At 34.4% G+C, this 20,186-nt stretch overlaps 1 protein-coding gene across 1 annotated transcript in view; it reads right to left on the reverse strand.

Moving 5' to 3' along the window:
* IntS1 (integrator complex subunit 1) overlaps positions 1-20,186 on the reverse strand; it is a 194,235-nt gene that overhangs the window by 110,732 nt on the left and 63,317 nt on the right. Inside the window, exons 15-20 of the mRNA XM_090373768.1 lie at positions 16,833-16,910; positions 13,768-13,925; positions 5,903-5,999; positions 5,502-5,593; positions 4,881-4,941; positions 2,306-2,378 (exon numbers count right to left, since the gene is read on the reverse strand). Of these exons, the coding sequence (XP_090229894.1) occupies positions 2,306-2,378; positions 4,881-4,941; positions 5,502-5,593; positions 5,903-5,999; positions 13,768-13,925; positions 16,833-16,910 (559 nt within the window). The remainder of the gene's footprint in view (positions 1-2,305; positions 2,379-4,880; positions 4,942-5,501; positions 5,594-5,902; positions 6,000-13,767; positions 13,926-16,832; positions 16,911-20,186) is intronic.

Consider the following 20,186-nt stretch of genomic DNA (forward strand, 5'->3'; position numbering starts at 1 on the left):
AACTTAACTCTGTACACGATAGACTTAAATTCACCCTTGAAATTGGACAAAATAATCAGATAAATTTCCTTAATCTCACTATCTATATAACAGGCACAAAATTAAATACGAAAATTTTCAGGAAAAATACAAACACCGGTAAATACTTACATTTTGCTTCTCATCACCCTCTAAACACTAAAAAGGCAGTTTTATATAACCAAATTCACAACGCACTAAAGTACAGTTCCTTACCCACTGACCTTCACAATGAAATACAGTATATCACCGACAAATTTATATCCAGAGGTTACCCCCACCAACTTATTTTAAATACAATCCTTAATGCTAAAAATAAAATTAAATCTAACACCCCAACCAAAGACAAAAATAAAACAAACATCCGCATAGTCCTCCCTTACCACAATGAACTAGCAGGACAGTTCCGACGCCTATTTAACAACACTGATATCTCCCTTGTTTTTTCCACCTACAACAAATTAGGATCCTTCTTCAGCACCTATAAAGACACATACAAATATCCTACAAACGACCTTAATAATATTATATACCTCATTAATTGTCAACCAAACTGCAACACATGTTATATCGGAAGTACCACTACTAAATTTGGCTCATCAAAAACATCCAACACCCGTGCATACTACCATTTCCATAGTCTCATGTCTAACCAATCTGTCACAGAACTTACAACTCATGCCCAGACTCACAACCACAACCCGCTCATCGACTCTGCCATTTCCATCATTAAACTAAAATCCAGCTACAGAATACTTCAATACGAAGCCCTAGTTATTGAATGGTACAAGCACCACTCTAACCTCAAAATTCTAAATTCTAAACTCCCCTTCAATCTTTCCCCAATTTGGAACCTCTCAAGATTAAAGTTCCCACATGTCAAAAAAGGCATCACGAGAGTATAATTTTTTATTCTTAAAATACCATGCGCGTTCTCTCCCCACACATTGCCAACTGAAGACGTTCTTTAACTAACGAAAGTCCTCGTAAAGACTATTGGCTTCACCGGATTCACTTACATAGTTTTTAATTATTCTTCTTTTCTTTTATTTCGATGACAACCAAGGATTGGATGTGTACACTTCTATTTCCTTGCGCCTATTTAACTCAGTCAATTTTTACCTACTTCCCTCCCTTTTAATTTTTCAATTTAACAATTCAACTTAAACATTAACCACGCTACCTAAGTAAACCATCGCAGATTAATTTCAAGGTGAGTACCGCTTTTTAAGCTTTCGCCATCCTGTATACTTGGGGAGCAATGTGCAACAGAAACAGCATAATGTTCAGAGTGGCAGTTTGGATGCATTAGTGCATCCAAACTAATGCAACACAGTGTGATTCAGTTTCTCATAACAGAGGTATGTATCTCTTCAGCAGAAATTCACTGGTACATGGAAAAGGTGTACAATGACAACTATACACATGTCAGGCCTACAGGCATGTGAATGGGAACATTTTTACCACATACCACAAAGGGATAAAAATTCTCAGAGAATGACCCTGACCAGGATAAGCTCATAGAATAAAATATTGTTGGCAAACAACTTCATCATCATCATCAGGATTGATTAGTGTATGACAGCTGACATTATAACTTACAGCAGTGGCAGGCAACCTAAGAATATCAGTCATGGGTCTGCTATCATATCTATACTATCATTGATAATTTTCATGTTTTTGGAAGAATGAAAAATTTGGCAGGACAACAATTCCACATAGATGATAAGTGAAGGACACTTATCAGATCTCTTGTGTACAGATCTGATAAGTGTCTAAACTGTGGGGAGGTTTTTTTCGAAAAATACAGTACCAATTGTTAGTAAAAAAAAAAATTCTCATTTTCATTTAACTTACCCTTGTATAATTAGCATGTGGTTTTTTATATTGTTGGATATTTTTGAAAGTGCTTCATCCTATTATAATTAGTATTTTATTCAACATTTTGTGGGTTTTTTTTTTTTTTTGTAATTTCAATTTAACTTTATCTAGCAGTAAATGTGGATTCCATCGTAAAATGGAAGTATAGCATAACTAATTTAACTGTTTGCTGATTTGAACTTTTAACACTGATGCTGCCTATCTTTATGATTGCATAATTGTGATATTTCCATAATAAAACTTTCACGTCTAATTGGGCTACTGAAAAACATATCTAACATGTACCATGTTATTATCATAACTGTAATCAATTGAATGTAAATTCACTTGTAAGATATGTTTCAGTTCGCATCTCTAAGAAAAAATTTATAAAAATATCATATGAAACAGAAAATAGTCTACCTACTTGTAGCTCTCTGGAAAGCATTTCATCAGCTTTTTCTCTCATTGCCATTGTAGGAGGAGGAAATGTAAAGTGACTATTAAAAAAAAACTTTTGGGCATTAGTAATGCAGACATAGCATTAAAAAGGACAGACATAGATCTATACATTTTACAAAGTTACTGTTCACTCTAATAGTCATTTTTCATTTAATTATTAAAGCATATTATAAAATAAAATTATGCATACCTTCTCAAGTTTTTGGTCACCAGTAATGATAAGAATGTATTCAATATAATGTTTGATCAATTTTTTAAGTATCACACATCAAATTAAGGAAACTTACAAAAATGAAAAATTAAATAATTATTTTATGTACAAATTAATGATTAGGTTCAGATTACTTGCAGCCAGTAAAGAAATCATTGGTAGTCTAAAAGTAGATCGTGGTCCTCCAATTAGTGATCATGATGTATGTATATATATATATATATATATATGTGCAGTAATTACATATGTAATTACTGCACACATTCTCCCTTCATGTGCATATTTCGTTAAGCTTCACGTTAAGTAGGCACAATATCTTCTTTGATTTTTTAACTTTTAATTACACACAAAACAGCCATAAAGTCATGTAAACATAGAACAAAGTTTTATATAATTACAAGTAATACTGATAATTCCATAATACAAAACAGACCAATTAAAAAAAATCATTAAAATGATCAGAATAAGGTTTCCATCAAAATATTATTAAACAACTGTGAAATAAAATGATTCCCATTTTCAAGATTCATTAGATACAGGAATACCTCGCATAGCGCAGTTAATTCGTGCCAAAAAATATACCATGCTATGCGAAACTGCACTAATCGAAGTATTATTTGTATGTATTTTAATGTAATGCGTTCTGACAATATGATTATATGGGTTGAGTTGCAAAAATATATGGGTGTGTGTTTACTATAAATTGATGCACATAAAGTTCTTGCAAAAAAAAAAAAGCGATAAAAATGAAAAATACTAGTAAGTACAGTACAAATGATTTTTATTGCAGTATGTACATAACAAAAGGATATAAGTAAAGTATGTACTGTATTTTTATTTTGAAAAATAACTGATCAGCTTAGTTTGCACAGTTTTTTTTTTTTATTCTTTTTATCTGCATACATCTCTTTAAAACATCGAATGTCATTTTGCAATGGCTGCCTTACTTTCATACCTCGTTTGATGTTTGGATCTAGAAGAACACTCAGCGCCATTACATTTCTTCTTTCCACTCACATTTGTGTATAAAGGCATAACGTTTTAAAAAAATAATCTTAAATAAAAATATTTGTACAGCTTACACACAGTCAATGACTTCACCGATCGGAATCTAGTGTTTACTAATGTATGAATGCTAGCAGAGTCTGTATATAATGTGAGTTGCGACAACAGTCAGCATGGCCTCGAATCCATAACGCATTGGCCTACATGCTGGCATAATACACACATACATATGAAATGTATTGGTGTTTAACGCAGTTAATTTTTTTTAAATTTGTAAACCGCGCTGTTTGAAACCGTGCTATGCGAGGTATTCCTGATTCCTGTATAGGTAAAGTTACAGATTCTATAGTTTATATAAATCAGCCATTTAATGTAAATTCAAATCAGACACAAATTTCAGAGGTGCATAATGCAGTAAAGAGGAAAAAAATAATAACTTTAATGCTTAAGAAATTATGCAAAAAAAAAAAAAAAAAAAAAATCAAATTCTATCTAAATGAGTTTTTAAATTTTTGTTATTTTGACAGGATATATTAAAATCAATATCACTATTAAGTTAAACACTTACAGTATATTTATACATAAAATTAATTACTAATTCTTCCTATTTATGTTATTTCAAAACTGTTTCTGTGTTTTCTAACTCATCTGGAACATACCCCTGTCCCCCCCCCAAAAAAAACCCCACTCCTTATTCCCCAACAAAATTATACGGGTAGTCTTATTTGCCAGAATGAGTAAAATAGTGTGTCCAATTCTGAATGGTTATGAAACCATGGCTATTTAAATTTCAAAAATGTCTCTAGTTCTAAATGGTAAAAAATAATAAAAGATAAAAAAAAAAATAAACAAACAAGAATAAGAAGGTATATACTAAGTTTGAATAAACACATTTTACTAAGTACATATCTGCTTATTTTTATTATTTTACTCTTTTTCCCATTCAAACTTCACAGCCATTTTTTTTAAAATTCAGTCATAGCTCCATAACTGTTCAGAATTGGAGATATGTTTACGTAATTTTATATACATGTATTTTGGCGTGAACTACCAAAACAGACATATACAAAGTGAACTACCACAGTTTCCAAATCTACACCAGCATTCACTTTGATGTAGACTGGGAAGCAAAATGTTTAAACTCCATTTTCAATCTGACATCTGCAGTGAAGACAATATCAGACTGTTATCCCCAAATCTAAAAATACTGTGGGGGTTGCTGTTTCACATGTCTCACCCTATTTGTAAGCAAAAAACTCATTTCATGCATAGTTCCTTATCCCAACACGCTGTTAAACTCTTATTTTTTTTTTCAATTACTTACTTAGTAATGCACATTTCCATTAGACTCCTTAGTGTAGGATAGTTATCCCATGCAGTATTACCTATGCAAAAATTGAAAACACTACATGAATATAAAAAAGAATAAACACTCATATTTATGACATTTACAAAACTTTCATATATAATTTCATACAAAGTTAACTGAGGATGACTATAATAAGGAATTGGACTTTTTCTGCATCTGCCAATAGTAAAAAAAAAAAAAAAAAAAAAAATCCTGATCCCTCCCACTTCACCAAGGAGCATTGGCTGGAGCTACCTTGCCACCAGTCCAAATAACCAAACCCATCCTAAACATAAAAAAATGAGAAACATTATAAAACTCTGAAAGATAAATCACAGCATTTTCATATACTGCAAGTCATATTAACTGCTTAAACCATCTTTATTACGATGCAGTATGTAAAAATGCTATATCATTAATTCAGCAGTTTTATACTGGATTAGGCTGTCTGGATTAGCAGCAAGGCAAGCTTGAGCAACTGATATTAGCCACTGCTCTCTAATGGATCAACGGTACTAATAAGATATTCCTCTAAAATTTTGAGAACAACCAATTTAATATAACTTTAAATAAATAAAATATAAGAAAAGTACTTACCAAAGTTAACTGGATTATGTGCTACAACAATTAACAACATTACCCATCCCTTCCAATACAATTCGGAAATAGCCAAACTAGGGGGTTGATATCTATAAAAATAAATGAATCGCAAATAAAATTTTACATCAATTTATTCGCATATAAAACAGAATTCTCAACTGTTTTGTTTTTTATTTAAAAAGAACATCTAAAAACATATTAAAAACAAATATCCTAGTGATGCAACAAATTAAGCACGTGCAAATTTGTCTCCATTAAAACCTTAATTTACAATAATATATATATATATATATACTTTACAAACTCCAACTGAGCTAATTCAGTACCAGATGAAAAATATTTATTAGACAGTAAATAGATATAAACAATGATGACTTAAAACCTCTAAAGAAACTTACCCTTGTGGAAGAGTTATATTTTCTGGATGATGATATGCACACAGATTAAAAACAGCATCAAACAAATCAGGTCTTTCAACATGAACAACAGGAAAATCTAAAAAGCAAGAAAGAATTATGATTAAATTTTTTTTTTTAAATAATGTTTTCATAATTTCTTCAAGGTTCCTATGTATGAGGTGGCAATCTCAACAAATCAGTCTCAAAATACCACAAACAAAATTTAAGATGGATTCAGTTGTCTATGTGCATGACTATCCATCTGTTAATAATTTAGTAAAGTTACTGCTAGATAATAGTAATATAGTTAAAGGAGACATATTAAGTAAAATGCATTAATTGTTGATATTGGATCCAGTGCATGTTTATAAGTGACATCCTTAATGAAAGTTCATACCATTCAAATTAAAACATCCTAACACCTACATCAGATCTTTAGTCAATTACTGATATCAGAGGACTGATATTAGCAACACTGATGCACAGGTAGACAAGAATAGGTACATGTATACCAATGCTAGAAGTATAGTAAATAAATTTGATGAATTTGAAGTGTTGGTCAAAACATCAAAGGCAGATATTGTTAGGATAGCAGAGACGTGGTGTCACACAGATATAAGGAATGCAGAACTGGAATTTGGGGAGTACAATGTGTACAGAAAGGATAGGAAGGGAGGAGGTGTGCTGTTAGGAAAAACATAAAATCAAAAGAAGTGTATCCAGTTGATATAGATGAACAGTGCACTGTTGAGTCAGTTTGGTGTGACATAAGCACTACGAAAGCAAAATTAAGAGTAGGAGTGTGTTATAAGCCTAATGACTCAAATGAGTACAATGAACAATTGTACAAAGAAATAGAGTGGGCTAGTAAATCAAAATGTCTTATAATAAGGGATTTTAACTTCCCAGATATATACTGGAACTTATGGGTTGGTCACTCGCACATTAGTAAGACTTTTGTGGATTTATTGGATGACTGTTTTCTGCAGCAGCATGTTCGAGAGGCAACCAGAGAGGGTAATACTCTTGATCTGGTTATCAGCAGTGATCATGATCATTTGTGTATTAAGAATTTGCAGATAAAGGAACCATTAGGTGGCAGTGATCACGGTGTACTGATGTGGGATTTACTTAAAGATATAATTACCATCAGGGGTAAAGGAAGGGGTTTTTGCTTCCGTAAAGGTGACTATAGTGGTCTCAGACAGTTTTTAAATTCTGTACAGTGGGACCAACTGATGATGTTACCAACAGCAAATTCTAAGTGGGAAGCATTCAAGGAATTAATAGTGGAAGCTGCTAAACGTTTCATACCTATTAAGAAATATTGTTCAAGGTTTAGGCCTAAATGGTTGTCAAATGAACTAATGAGACTTGTGGTAGAGAAGAAAAATGCATGAGATGCATATAAATTATCAGGCGACACAGAAGCCTATGATATATAAGCTAGTCTGTAATCAAGTCACAAAGGAGGTTAGGCTGGCAAAGGCAGATTACGAGAAATCTTTGGCAAAGGATGCTAAGAAAAACAGCAAGGATTTCTTTACTTATATCAACTCTAAAAGGAAGGGGACGAATCTGGTTGGTCCACTTGATATCAATGGTCCGACTGTTGATGATCCTGCTCAGATAGCAAACAAACTGAATGAGTATTTTGCATCTACATTCACACATGAGGAGTTATTAAGATTTGAAAATGCCACAAGGTAATCAAATTGTAACAGGGTGCTTAATGATTTTTTAATAACTGAGAACAAAGGGGGGGAGAAATTATTGAAGTTAAACATAAGAAAGGCACCTGGGGTGGATGGGATCTATCCAGTTATATTAAAGGAGGCAGCAAAGGAAGTAAGCAAACCCTTAGCCATAATTATGAGAGCATCCTTGGACTCAGGGGAGGTCCCTACGGACTGGAGATGTGCAAATGTGTCCCCAATTCACAAAGGGAGATTGAAGGGTGACATGAATAATTACAGACCAATTAGTTTAACTTCTGTTTGGGGTAAAATAATGGAGTCACTGGTTAAAGATGCATTGCAGGATCATCTAGACAAGACTACAGCAATAATTCAGACACAGCATGGGTTTGTTAAGGGAAAGTCTTGTCTGACAAATTTGATTGGTTATTATGATGTGGTTACAAAGGAACTGGATGCAAAAAATATTTTTGATATCATATACTTGGATTTCAGGAAAGCTTTTGACACTGTTGCACATAGAAGACTACCGTACAAATTGGAGCAGAATGGTATTAAGGGTAAGTTGCTATAATGGATAAAAGGATGGTTGAGCGGGAGAAGACAGAGGGTGGTAATCAATGGGTGCTGCTCTTCGTGGACTAATGATATTAGTGGAGTCCCACAGGGTTCGGTGCTGGGTCCACTGTTGTTTTGTATATTTATCAATTATATTGATGAAGGTATATCAGGCTTAGTATCGAAGTTTGCAGATGATACAAAGGTTGGCAGGGTTGTTAATGACAGTAATGGCAGTGTGTTACAGCAACAGGATCTAGAAAATTTGGGCAGATGGGCTGAGAAGTGGCAACTGAAGTTTAACATGGTCCGACTGTTAAACCCCAGAGAAACGTACCAATTGTGTGGTACTACACTTAAGGAGCTAGAAAATAAAAAAGACCTGGGAGTAATTGTGCAGTCAGATATGAAGTTTTCTGAGCAATGAAGACAGGCTGCTAGGGCAGGTCATGGGGTGTTGTCAATGATATACAGGAATTTTGTTAGCAGATAAAAGGAGGTGATTGTCCCTCTGTATAAGGCAATGGTCAGGCCATGCCTTGAGTACTGCGTGCAGGTCTGGAGGCCTCATTTTAGGAAGGATGTAGATTTGATTGAGCGTGTACAGAGAAGGGCAACAAGATTGGCAAGGGGAATGAAGGGATCCTCTTACCAGGAGAGGCTGAAGTTCTGCAAATTGCAGCAGTGGAGACTAGGCACCTGCGGGGTGATCTGATTGAGGTGTATAAGGCCTTGAATGGGTTGAGCACTGAATTCTGATGGGATTCTTCCACTTGTTCAGATTACGAACCTAAGGGGGCATAAATTGAAATTGAGTAAGGACAGATGTAGAATAGATGTGCGGAAATTTGCCTTTAGCCAGCGAGTGGTTAATTGCTGGAACAAACTTCCATCTGTCATTGTGGAAGTTGATAGGTTAAATAAATTTAAGGAGGAACTGGACAAATATTTAGAGGGGATTGTTTTGTAATTTTTTTTTTTTTTTTGGCTGATGCTGCATAAGCTCATACGTTTGCTTTCCTGCATCACATGCTACTACTACTACATATGAAGCAGTTGCATGTTGAGTTCCTGAATGTTGAGAACATTGAGACCATTAAGGTTCACTGATATCTGAAGAACATTTACAGAGAAATGACAGTTGATGTGATCACAGGCAGATGATGAGTTACACGTCAGTGATGGTGGTAGTGGTTCAAAGGACAAGCCAAGGTCAGCCCATCCTCACAAGGCAGAAAATGAGTAGATTGTAGATAAACTGATTCATGAAGACTGATACCTTTGCAGATCAAGGAAATGCACGTGAGAGTGGGAATAGGCTATGATGCACTGAAAACAATTCTGGACAATCTGAGATGCAGAATGTGTAGTAGATGGGTTCCACAAACGCTAATGCCAGATCACAAGGAGCAGAGAGTGCAGGCTTCTAGTGATCCTCCAGAGCAGTATGAGACTATGGGTGATAATTTTTGTGACAGCATAACTGAGATGGCACCTGTGTGAACTATTATGAACTAGAATCAAAACAGCTGTCTGTGGAATGGTGACACAAGGATTAACTGATAAAGAAAAAAAAAAATTAAGGTGCTGGAAAAATCATGTTTTCCATTTTTCATGGAATTAATCCTTGTGGATTTCCTACAACATGAAAATGCAACTGATTCTGCTTATGTGGACACTGAAGACATGAATTTCAAGGGTGAGGCCAGAGAAAAAAAGGAAAATTTCTCCTTCAACACAACAATGGCAGACCCCACACTATCATCCTGACAAGGAAGACCACTGTGGAATTCAGATGGATTGTTTTGCCACATTCCCCATACAGTCCTGACCTTGTACCATCAGACTTTCATTTGTTTAGCACTATGAAGGATGGGATGGCCTTCATGAGAAACACTTTGCAATGATAGTGTAATCATTCCAGCTGTCAAGAAGTGGCTCCTGGTATACCTGATGTGGTACCGAAGAAAAATATTTAAAGGAATTAGTTTCGGAGCAACCCTAGTAGTTTCAGGGTATGCAGCACTACCCTTCCATGCAGAAAGGAAATCTTTTGGACAAAGTGAGAAAATATATTTATGAAGTCAAATTGCTTGAAAACATAGGGAGATCATAAAAAGGGAGCTAAACATAAGTACGTAATTCTAACAATACATATAGATAAAATCAATCTACAACATCTTAATAAGAGCGAAGTAATTGAATAAATTAGTGACTGATGGAATAAATGATATTTCTTTGAGAAAGTAACTGGATTAGATGTGAGTGGTTTAGATTACTGCAGGAGAATAAATCAATTCACTTGTTATAAATGTTGAGCAAAACTGATTAAACTTATCTCAAGGAAGAAAATTACTCTAAAAAATTGCCCTTTGAAAAAATAAAGCATGCATTTTTGCTTCAAATTTGCAAACTGAGGTGAATACTAAATTTCAAAACAATGGGTAATGCTGAAGAAGCATTACAATTATGTTTCTATGGTTCTGATGATAATGGAGTAAATCAGACATTTAATGAAGAAAGAAAAATAAGACTGATAATTCTTCATCAGAAGTTTGATTAAAAAAATTTTTTATTTTAGTAAAGTGCTATCCTTTTGTACATACGGTAAAACCTGTCAATGGCAGAATTGTAAGGGACAAGACTACTTTTTCTGGCTTAAGCAGGTTTTCTTTCTTAGGCAGATTGATACAATGGACATGGATTTATTATACAGGTGACCCCCGCTTAACGCTGATCATTCGTTCCGGAAAAACAGAGCGCTAAGTGAATCCGCGCTAAGCGAGTGCCGCTTTCCCATAAGGTAACATATGTATTTATGAGCTGCGGTCGGTGCCATAGGATATTTCCTAATGAATAATAAACAGTAATGAAAAGATGCACAAATGTAGGTCAAAATATTTAATATTCAAATATTTGCACATATAAAATATTCTGCATTGCATACGTATAATTATGTGGTAACTACTTGCGTATCAAAAGTAAATTTAAAATTACAATTAAAATAATGAATTTAATTTAATTGATGAATTTAATCATGAAAAATGTGTGGATTTTGAGTTGGACTTTGGCCCTCTTCCAAATAAACTAAAAGGGGTATTAATTTTAAATCCCCCGCAGCGTTACAACCAACAATAAAGTCAACCGATCCTTCGCCGCTTTGAAACCTGGCATGTTTTTTTCTTCTTTCAATATGAAACTTCTTTTAGGCATTCGTTTCCACAAAAGTCCTGCTTCATCTATGTTAAAAACTTGTTGAGAAGTATAACACATAATATCCCTCTTCAATAATTTTAACAAGTTCTTTTTTGAAAGTTTCGGCTCCTTGATCTGCACTTGCGGCTTCTCCCTGGATTTTAAATCTATTCAACCAGCCCTTACCAGTTTTAAATGGTTCCACATTTTTTTTTTTTTTTTTTTTTTTAGGCGACTTTTCTTCAGATCATCATATTGGCTAATCTCTTTCTCTCTTTTTTTAATATTTAACTTAACTCAATTCTGCATTGGAATATTATCTTCAATAAAATTAAAGTCTTTCCATTTCAATCCTAATAGCGGGCCTAGTCCTATAGAATAGAATAGAATAGAATCTTTAATTGCAGCAATGATAGACATACAATTAGTCCCGTCACGGCATGGTGGTGCCAGGGGTTTACAAAACATATTTACAAAAGATACATGAGAAAGTTGCTTGCAGTGGAACAGCTATCTTTCCCGCTGCAAAAATTAATTCTTTATTTTTTTATAATTGTTCTTACAGTTAAACTTACAAGTCCTAAATTATGGCACACATCCATTTGTCGTTGACCGGAATCGATTTGCTTCAAAACGTCTAATTTAATTTTCAAATTCAATCTTTTTCTTACATTTATAGTCTTCGTACTGCCCCAGACGTTGTTGCTTTTTCATTCCTATCAGTCATTATTAGCTCTTCGAAAATGTAACTGCGTTGGTTGAATTAATTACGATACAATGTTCAAGTAAACTTTCCGTTACGCACGATGTCTAATCTACTGAGTGATGACTAGACTTCGGATAAATGCATATAACGCAAATATTACAAGCAATATACTTGATCATTTTTTAAAATGTTGATCTCGGAACTACGTAACAAGTCACTGTACTGAAACTAAATTAGCGTGCGAGAAAATTTCACTGAGCGTGGGAAAATTTCTCAAGTCGGCGTGGGAAACGTTTTAATGCTGTTTTGCTATTCATTTTCAAGCTATCGACTCCATCAAATGAAACGATTTCGTTAATATGTCAAAAATGTAATCTGTAAAAGAGCGTTATAGTGATCTGTGACAGCGTTATAGTCAGATACGGGTTATAATATAAGAACAGCGTTATAGCGAACCACGTTATAACGGGGGCCTGCTGTACATATTAATATATTTTAAGTAGAACGTGGATATTTCTGTGGACCTCAGGAGAAGGGAAAGCAATAATACCATAAAATTTGATGCTACATAATATGAAATATAAATATAGTAAAAAATTATGCAAAAGACTAAATTTATTAGAGTTAAATCATTTTCCTAAAAAAAAAAAAAAACAGAACTGATACATTCTGTGCCAAACAGCTAAAAATTACAATAACACATCCTTACCTAGTTGACTAAGTAAGGATAATTTTTTTACCTCCAGCAGGAAAATCATTATTACTTCATAACTAAAGTTTCCAAATTTAATTTTTTTAAATGTAGTAATAATGAATTAACATTGTTAAAAAAAAAAAAAAGAAAAGAAAGAAGAGCATAATTAATATCACCTTCCCTCCCCTCATTTCATTTATCTATTTCTTTCAAATATTTGTCTTCTTTAAAATGAGATAAACTCTTAACCTCCTCAAGATGATTAAACTCTAAATGAAAGAGTATACATTAAATGAAAAAAAAAAAAAAAAAAAAAATCTTAGCTATTCTATAATAAAATGCCCTCTGTAATTTTGGTTTACTCAATCTTTAAGGCCTTAAAAACCTCAATAAGATCATCCTGAGGATGCCCGATTTCCAAACACTACAGCCAAAGTAATAAGGATATTCTCTTTGTGATCTTAACAATCTTGTTGCTATTCTTTGTACCCTTTCCAAAAAAAGTCCACATCTTTCCAAAAATGGAGTTTTAAAACATATATGCAATATTTAAGATATAGTTTAACCACTGTTTTATATAACTGAATGGCATATATGCTTAATTCTCAAAAACAACCTGGCACACAGCTGCCATCAATGGGGATAAAACACAGTATTGGATTGAGTTACAAAATTAAAATTAGAAACTAATAAATGTCTATCACTGCATTTTCAGACCCTTCAAATTACTATAAGTTCTGAAAAAGCAAGAGAACTAATGTAGATGAAAAATATATGCAAGAGCAAGGAAATAACCAAATGGTTTAATAAGTATAATCACAAGACTTGAAACACAAAGAATACAACATACACAAACTTAGCTAATATTATGCATTATTGTTAGAGATTGATATGCCAACTACTAATTTTGCTTCTAATGGGTTTCAAGAAAGAAATTCAAGCATCTGTTCATTTAATTTTGAAAACCAGTGCATTTTTAAAATTATTTATAGGTATGGATTTAATTTTTCATTACCATCTGTATATATTACAGCAGCTCTTTTAATTATCTGATCAGCAAGCTCAAGAGAATCAGGAGGGTTGAGAGGGTGATCTTTAGACAAACCAATGATCAAAATTCTCATGAGAGTATCCTCCAAGATAGGAACTTCAGAAGCAAGCCGCAACATAAGCCTGAAAGTAATATATATATGTATATAAATATGAATCATTATGGTACACAAAATCTAATTAATATAACAAGTTATATTTAGTATATTAGTATATTACTGGACAAAACTAAGGTATAGACAAGTTTACATGCCAACATTTTTGAAATAATCTCAAATTGTACACACAAATGAAATAACTGATGAAATGCAAATGAGCACACATGTACATCATTCTGATATGCAAATATGAATGACGACAGATATAGTGGTCTAACCACGTGACACTCAGTTTGAGTGCACAGATGCCAAACACATCTGATTAAAATTTCATGATCCAATGATGCAGAAACACCATATGAGTAATTCATTGTTGTGGAGAGTAGGTGACAGGATCGATGCAGGTCTCTTGTAGGAAGAAATAAAAAGGGCCTAAAACTGTTGACCCAGATGCAATATTCTAATTGTGTAGATAGCTCCAGAAGCCAGCAAAAGTATTCCAAAGAGCTGTACGGGGTTTAACTAGAGTCACAATGCCTAAATCAACTTATACTACACAAATAACCAATATCTGACCCTAGCTGTCACATGATATGGGGAGATAACAGCAAAGCAACTCTTGAATTTGCAGCCACTGCACAACAAAATATCTCCTGACAACTTGCATCCCATATACTAAGAGAAGCCTGTAAGCAAGATGACCCATAATTTCTTTCTCTCTTTCCCTACCTAACACAGACAGGAGCCCATTTCAACTAACTTTATTAACATATCAGTTTGCCCTGAGACAAATTACCCAATGTGATGTTTGCAGATGGCTCCAGATTCAGTCTACAGCCCAATTCCCAAAGTGCCCTCATCTGGGGAGGACATGAAACCAACCCATAAACACCAGGGCAAGAGACTGTTACAGAGGAGATAGTCTGATAATTTAAGCAGGTATAATATGCAATGCATGTACAGAACTGCACATCACTGAGAGAGAAACTGTGACTACCGTGAAGTATGAAAATGAAATCCTTGAGCCCCCCATGTCAGACTTTATTGGGGTGCAGTAGGCCCTTAGTTCCTTCTAATGCTCATGCCTATAGAGCACAACTGGACAAGGTCCTACATCAGTACATCAGAGTGAGGATATTTTTTTGAGGATAAGTGGTCTTCAAGTTCTCCAAACATGAATCCCACTGAGTAGGATGCTCTTGGAGAAGATAAACTGGGTTGTCAAACACCCCTCAGAACCTTACATGAATTATGAACTGCTCTTCCAAAAGAGTAGCCTTCAATATCACCAAGACCTTTGAACACTATCATTAATACTATGAGAGCCAACTGTGAGTGTTGCCTGGCTGTCCAAGGTAATACCTCCTTCTCCTCCTCTGCTGGATACTCATTTTCAGGTATGTATGAGCTAATCTTCGAACTTCAGGAATGACATGCTTTACCCAAATGGTACTGGTGATCATAACATAATGTACTTCCATTCCAAATTTCATTGACTTGTATCCATTATTTTTCTAACTATTGCATTTTTATAAGAGTATAATAAGTAAAATATAGTAATCTAACAAGTATATCAGAAATGTATGCAATAAAGGTTGCAGGATTATATTTTAACAAAGGAACTGAAATAATTTAAAAATTGTATACACCTCAGCATTCAACTTCCATTTTGGGGATGCTTCATTCCCTCCAGTGACAAAGCCCACCCTTTGGCCATCACAACTTGGGCTTCTCACAAGTTGATCAAATTGCTAATGATGTTTTATACAAATAGCATTATCAAAAAGATTAATCTATTATTTGTCTTAGGTACCATCATAACCAAAGCTTAACAAACATATTTGCCACAGAGACTAAGAAATCAAGCTTGATAACTAGTATTTTACAGGTGTCTCACAGCTGTAAAGTTGCACTGCCAATTCTTTGTTGTGATATCATTAGTATCTGTATCTAGCAAGTACTGGCACGAATTTCAACAAAAGTACAGTAAGGATGCTCATTTTAAGGAAAAAATATATCGTACCCTTATTAATGATATTAATCATTAATCAGGGTATGCTATATTAACAAAGTCTACATAAACTTAACTAATTTCCATTTTTCAGATGGACTGAAAAAACAAAAATTGAGGTTTAAGCTTTATAAATGAAAAGTACTGTATTTGGATATCACTAAGCATAATGAAAAAGACCCAGGGGAAACTATGTAGTCCAATATAAGGTTCTCTGAGCAGTACAGATAGGCTGCTAGGAGAGGTCTGGGGGGGGGGATTCTGTTAATGCCATAAAAGGACTTTGCCAGCAGAGACAAAGAAGTGATTAGTCCAATATATAAAGCAATATTACGCAAAATCTTGAATCTAGGCTACATACAGGTAAGGAAGCCTCATTTCAGGAAGGACACAAATCTGATGGGAAATTGTATAGAAAAAAGCAAAAAGATCAATTAGGATGTCAAAGGACCCAAATACAGAATCTTACAATTTACCAAATCCAAACCTTTCTTATCAAGGAAGATATGGGTTCTGTAAATTACAGCATCTGGAAACTAAGATGCATGGTGACCCAGCTGAAGTGCTTAAGGATTTATACACCTCTGTTAGGCCTAAAGACTAAATGCTAATAGCATATTTTTCTTTCTCATCTCAGAAAGACAAACATGCCAAACAAGGGGTTTCAAAACTAAGCAAATTAACAACTGCTTCACACTAAGCAAAATACCCTATACACACAATGCATATAGCTAATTCACTAATTTTCCAAAAACAAGAATTATTATGGTACAATCTTGGTTTTTAGATAAACAAAGTATTTAATAATCTTTTGTGAAGCCTTATTAGAAAAAAAAAGAAGGAAAGGAAACATGAATTTGGTCAAATGACCACTCACTTCCTATAAATATCATTATCCATGTAATCAAAAAATAAACTCACATTCTTTCTCCTTCTGGTGGCCAGTTATCCTTATTATAGTAATGTTCAGCTTGTTCCATAAATAACAGCTTGTGAAAACTAATAAAAACAACAAAATATAATATGTTTAAGGTGAAAATGAATTTATATACAAATGCTGAACAGCAAAAGTGTAGTATTTACTTAAATTGAATTACTTTAAAAAATATCTAAAACCTCAATTCTATACTTAATTATGCAAAATCATCAAATTTATTTCTAAAATTCTGAAATGGTACAAGACTAATGTAATTGTCTGAATAGAATTCAGAAAACAGGATTCAAATAAAGTATTAATATAATATGATAAATTTATTAATCAAGAATCACATTATAAATATTTGTTTTCTTAGAAAGCTTGATCACCTTTTCCCTGGTCCAATGAAAAACTATACAGCATAAAAATTACATTTTTATAGGGTGGGGGTTAAATTTTTTAAAAAAAATTCTGCTTCAATGACCAAAAAATTATCCTAGCAAATTCAACAATCATAATATTATTTTCTCTTTAATCTGTTAAAAATTTAGTTCCCCTTTTTAAATTCTTTAAATACTAGTCCCCCATATATTAAAAATGCTAGCTGATTGCTGACCAGGAAATGTCATCTGCCACCACAGCAGCAAACACAACTGATGGCCAAAGCACTGAATTTAACCAGAATTTAACCCTAATGCATGGAAGAAGGCTGATTTTCCATTAAAATGATGGCTGAGAGAATCTCAGCACCCAATTTGGGACACTTGTCTGACAGATGATTCCCCAACCAGTGATCCACTTCAACCCCTAGCTTCTTCCTTCTACTTTACATTTAATTGATTGCTTCCTCCCTTATCAAAAGCTAGATATCAAAACTAGCCCAATCCCTGGGATGCCAACCTGTATAAATTCACAAATGACCAAAAGTATGGTAATGCACAGGTTTTCCATAGCCGAGTGGTCAGGAGCGAGAGTGCAGTAGCACACGCTCTTTGAGTAGACCGGGGTTGAAGCCCCTGACTGCTGAATACGATCGATCTGCCAACCCGCACTGGACCAGCGTGGCAGATTATGGTCCATTTCCCTCAGCATGAATTGTTGAGGAGGTTTCCATCCTGCAGTGGGTTGATAATGGCTGTAATTTACTTTTTTTTTTATATGGTAATGCACATAATAACTCCCCCCCCCCCCCAATATCAACTGATCTCAGATATACCAACTGAACAAAAATGTGTTAAGAAAATCCAATTCAAGGAAATAGTCATGTTCCAGTTCAAATTTATTTGGACTTTCACTTTTTTTTTTAAATTCATTTACTATGTTTTTATTTTTCTTAATATATTTAATTTTATTTTATTATAACTCTTATATGTTACCCTGTATAGTACTTCTGGTGAGGTAACACCTCTGCTGCTTGTTAACATGAAGGGTTTTGTAAAATTTGAATGTTGTTGTGTTTGCAGCCAAACCCAACAACTTTAATCCATAACTAAATTTACATGTTCAAAAATCATCATCTGGATAAACATATTTATCAGATTTGTATTTTGAACATGTAACAGGGTCATCAGCATACAAAATAACATCTGTTCTATTGCAGATTAGCCAGCTATAAAAAGAATGCCAAACAGGATGCCTCTTTTTGGCATGCCTGCTTGTATATGTCTAGTTAGCATATGTTTGATTTCCTATGGATAGCTGGGTGACTTTGTTGTCAAGGGAGGATGTTAACCTTCAATACTTGACCTGTGATGTGATGATAATTTTGAAGAAGTAGAAGCAAGTTGGGGTGTGACACTATCAACAGCAGCTTGTAATTCAGATATGTAACTGCTATTTCTGCTTTCTCTTCAAATGGTCTAAGGATCATTGGTAGTCACAAGAAGATTACTGATTGTTAATCTATCATGCAACACAAACAATTTTCTGAGGCCTGTGAGGGAGTATCTAGTTGGTTAGCACTTTCAGCACTGTTTCCTCAAGAAACATCAATAAATGCAAGGAAGAAATGGGTCTAAACTCCTTGGCTGGGAAACCTTTGGGAGTGGCCAAACAGAATACATATTCCAAGTTGAAGGAATAATACAGTGTTGAAAATTATTAGGAGGGACTAAATTAGATACAGGCTGAACCATTTAATGATGAACTGTGGAATTTTGCTGATTCTTGGAGTATGAGTAACAGGCAACTGACTAATAGCCAATACAAGGTTCATGTCTTATTAAGACGGCTGCAAGTACATGTCTGGGCACATCAAATTTTCTTTAAACTGGAAAAATCTGCAACACAAACATACGAAATGTTAAAAACCATTTGTACTTCAGATCTTCTATTAGCCTTTTGAGGTCAATTCCAATTTGAGATAAGCAGCAGACTGATTCCAATGCCCTGGCTGGTATGAACCTATCAGCCATCTTCAGCCTGTTTGCTTTCATCCTCAGGGATTTGGTGCCTCTTAAGACAGATGGTGGGATGTGCAACTCATAAATCTGCCAGAAGCATGGTGAGGATATCATGCCTGTCATCACCTTTATTGTAGTTATGAGTCATTTCCAGGCAATGATGTCTGGCAAACGCTGTAGTTTCAGTTGTTCTGCAAGCTGTGTGTCCTTAACTGATGGGGGAGATAATGCTTATTGTTGGCCCACTTCAGCAGCCAGAATTCAGTCCTATATATTCTCCTAATGTGGGTAGGAGTGGCAGACATCCACAATTCAGCACTGTACAATATGGCCGAATACATTGTTGTTCTTATGTATCATCGCAGCTTGTCTCATGTGCAAAAGGTGTCACTTGGATGTCCAACATAGATAGTTCATCCTCTTTACAAGTAAATCAATATGTGATGTGAACGTAAGTTTCGTATCAAATATTATTCCCAGATCTCCTATGAGCTGTGACAATTGGGATAGGTGTTCGATTTATTTTTGGATGTACGAGCGTTGGTGATTTTTTGAGCGAGTACAACATCATTACAGTCTTCTGTGGATTTAGGGCCAGGCCAAATTAATCTAAGTATATGAATATCTCCATAAGCGATTGATCTGGTCACACACTGCACTGTTAGACAAGGACGGCTGAATGGTCATTAAGATCTTAATGTCATCTGCATATGTGTATACATCATCCCTGCTCTTACAGAATGGGGATCATCATTGCAGTAAATAGAAGTCCAGATAAGATGCCATCATGTGGAACTTGTGCATGGACTGGTCGTTGGAGGATCAGACTGTCTGTATGGAAGTAAATGGAATGGTAAGTTAGAAGGGACTGCAGGAATTTCAGCAAGTTTTCTTTTATTCGGAAGGCGTGTTGCAGCAGACATAGTAGGGCATATACATCCATATATTTATGTGTCA

This window comes from Mastigoproctus giganteus, chromosome 5 (genome assembly GCF_048544385.1).
Source record: "Mastigoproctus giganteus isolate SK-2022 chromosome 5, ASM4854438v1, whole genome shotgun sequence".
Taxonomy (NCBI): domain Eukaryota; kingdom Metazoa; phylum Arthropoda; class Arachnida; order Uropygi; family Thelyphonidae; genus Mastigoproctus; species Mastigoproctus giganteus.